At 41.5% G+C, this 2,801-nt stretch overlaps 1 protein-coding gene across 1 annotated transcript in view; it reads left to right on the forward strand.

The window, feature by feature from the left end:
- Positions 1-1,903, forward strand: part of LOC142704357 (ER membrane protein complex subunit 3-like) — a gene marked incomplete at its 3' end in the record, with an annotated part of 51,537 nt that extends 49,634 nt beyond the window's left edge. The window contains 2 exon segments of the mRNA XM_075848265.1: positions 1,826-1,840; positions 1,843-1,903. Of these exon segments, the coding sequence (XP_075704380.1) occupies positions 1,826-1,840; positions 1,843-1,903 (76 nt within the window).
- Positions 1,904-2,801: the final 898 nt, after the last annotated feature.

The raw sequence follows: 2,801 nt of genomic DNA on the forward strand, positions 1-2,801 counted from the left end.
ATAATGATGGTGATGGTGGTGATAATGATGATGGATGATGATGATAATGATGATGATGGTGGTGATGATGATGATGATGATGATGTGGTGATGGTGATAATGGGCCTACCTCATGTTTTATGCATGCATGATCAGCATCGAGTAGTATCAGCCATCACCATCGATGGTGATGATGCATGATATGTGTCATGATGGTGGGTGATGATGGTGGTGATGATGGTGGTGATGATGATCCATCATTATGGTGCATCACCATCATTATAATCGATCACAGATCATCATGATCGATGATCAGCATCAGTGATCGATGCATGCACCATCATGATGATCATCATCATATTTCATCATGCATTATGATGATCTGCCATCGAGCCATCATGATTATCGATCCATCATTATGATCGATCAGTCATTATATTGATCGACCGATCGATTATCGATAATGATCGATCATGCTGATGATGGTCATGATCGATCGATCGATCGATCGATCGATATGATTATTATGATGCATCGATGATTGATGATCGATGATCACATCATGATGGAGCATCGATGGTGCATGCATCACCATGCATGGTAGCATCGATGATGATCCATCATTATGCATCATGATGCATCGAGCTCATGCATTATTATCATCATGTATTATCATCATGATTATAATCATTATCACCATCATTATTATCATCATTATGATCATCATCATCATTATTATTATCATTATTATCACCATCATTATTATCCTCATTATTATCATTATCATTATTATCCTCATTATTATCATCATCATCATCATTATCATCATCATCATTATTATTATGTATTATCGATCACTTATTATCACCATCATTGATCATGTATTATCACCATCATCATCGATCATTCATCATCAGACGACAGGTCGATGATGATGCATCAGCATCAGTTATTCATCATTATCATCATCACCATCATTATCATCATCAGTATTATCACCATCATTATTATCACCATCACCATCATTATTATCATCAGTGATCACCATCATTATTATCAGCATTATTATCATCATTGATCACCATGCATGAGTGATCGATCATTATTATCATCATTATCATCATCATTATGATCGATGATGGTGATCGATGGTTGATCACCATCGATGGATAGTCATCATTATTATCATTATGATCACAATCATGATTATCATTGATCAGCATCATGATCAGCAATTATTATCAGTCAGTTAGTATTATTATGGCATGCATCATCGATGATGATTATCATTATTATCACCAGGTCGATTATGATCCGGCTGTGATGATGGCTGGATCGATTAGTGATCGGTCGATGCATCGATTATTATCGACCATCATTATGGTGATGCATCACCATAATTGATCGATGCATGCACCATCATGATCGATGCATGCATGCATGCATGCATCGATGCATGATGAGTTATCACCATCACCATCATTTATTATCATCATTATCACCATCATTATTATCATCATTATTATCATCATTATTATCACCATCATTAGTTATCCTCATTATGATAGGTCGAGTGATGGATCAGGTTATATCACAATCAGTATTATGCATAGCATGCATGCATGATGATATTATTGATGAGCATGAGTGATTAGTCACAAGTTATTATCATTATGATCATCATGATTATCATCATGGTGATGGCTGGTGATATCACAATCGATTATTATCATTATCATCATTATTATCACATTATAACAATTATTTGATATATGATAACGGCCCACCCCATCACCCCCGAGGATGGCCTTCATTATCTGATTGGTGTGTTCTCTTTGTGTTGTAGCTAAAGTTCCCTTCCCCTCACCCTGCGCTTCAACCCATGTTACGCAGGGGATCGAGCTGCTGCCCTGGACGCCTCCTGGTAAGAATCCCACCAATGACTGGAGCAGTTCTATTATCACTAGATATAACCCACTACTCTATATACCCCCCTAACTATACTCTATATACCCCACTACTCTATATATCCCCCTAACTATACTCTATATACCCCACTACTCTATATACCCCCCTAACTATACTCTATATACCCCACTACTCTATATACCCCCCTAACTATACTCTATATACCCCACTACTCTATATACCCCCCTAACTATACTATATATACCCCACTACTCTATATACCCCACTACTCTATATACCCCACTAACTATACTCAATTGCCACTGCCTGCACCACCAGTGTAATATAAGGGTATACAGAATAATATAGGGGATCTACATAGTACAGATGGGGATTGTATATGGAGTGTTGTCAGTTTGGGTTGTATACTCCTCTAGTACCGTATGTACAATATTCTGTATACCCCTAATTGCTCTGTTCCCCTCTCCTAACAATTCTACCGCCTCCACAGCACTTCTCTGTACACGGAAATGTTGGGCTTCGGGATTCCCTCTGCGCCACTTTTTCCTATGCTCATACTTCTTGTGTCTCCGCCGCTCTCCCCTGTGCTCGTCCCTCTCCCCTGTGCTCGTCCCTCTCCCCTCTGCTCGTCCCTCTCCCCTCTGCTCGTCCCTCTCCCCTCTGCTCGTCCCTCTCCCCTCTGCTCGTCCCTCTCCCCTCTGCTCGTCCCCCTCCCCTCTGCTCGTCGCTCTCCCCTCCCCTCTGCTCGTCGCTCTCCCCTCCCCTCTGCTCGTCGCTCTCCCCTCCCCTCTGCTCGTCGCTCTCCCCTCCCCTCTGCTCGTCGCTCTCCCCTCCCCTCTGCTCGTCGCTCTCCCCTCCCCTCTGCTCGTCGCTCTCCCCTCCCCTCTGCTCGT

The sequence above is a fragment of the Rhinoderma darwinii genome, unplaced genomic scaffold (genome assembly GCF_050947455.1).
Source record: "Rhinoderma darwinii isolate aRhiDar2 unplaced genomic scaffold, aRhiDar2.hap1 Scaffold_3090, whole genome shotgun sequence".
In the NCBI taxonomy this organism is placed as follows: Eukaryota; Metazoa; Chordata; class Amphibia; order Anura; family Rhinodermatidae; genus Rhinoderma; species Rhinoderma darwinii.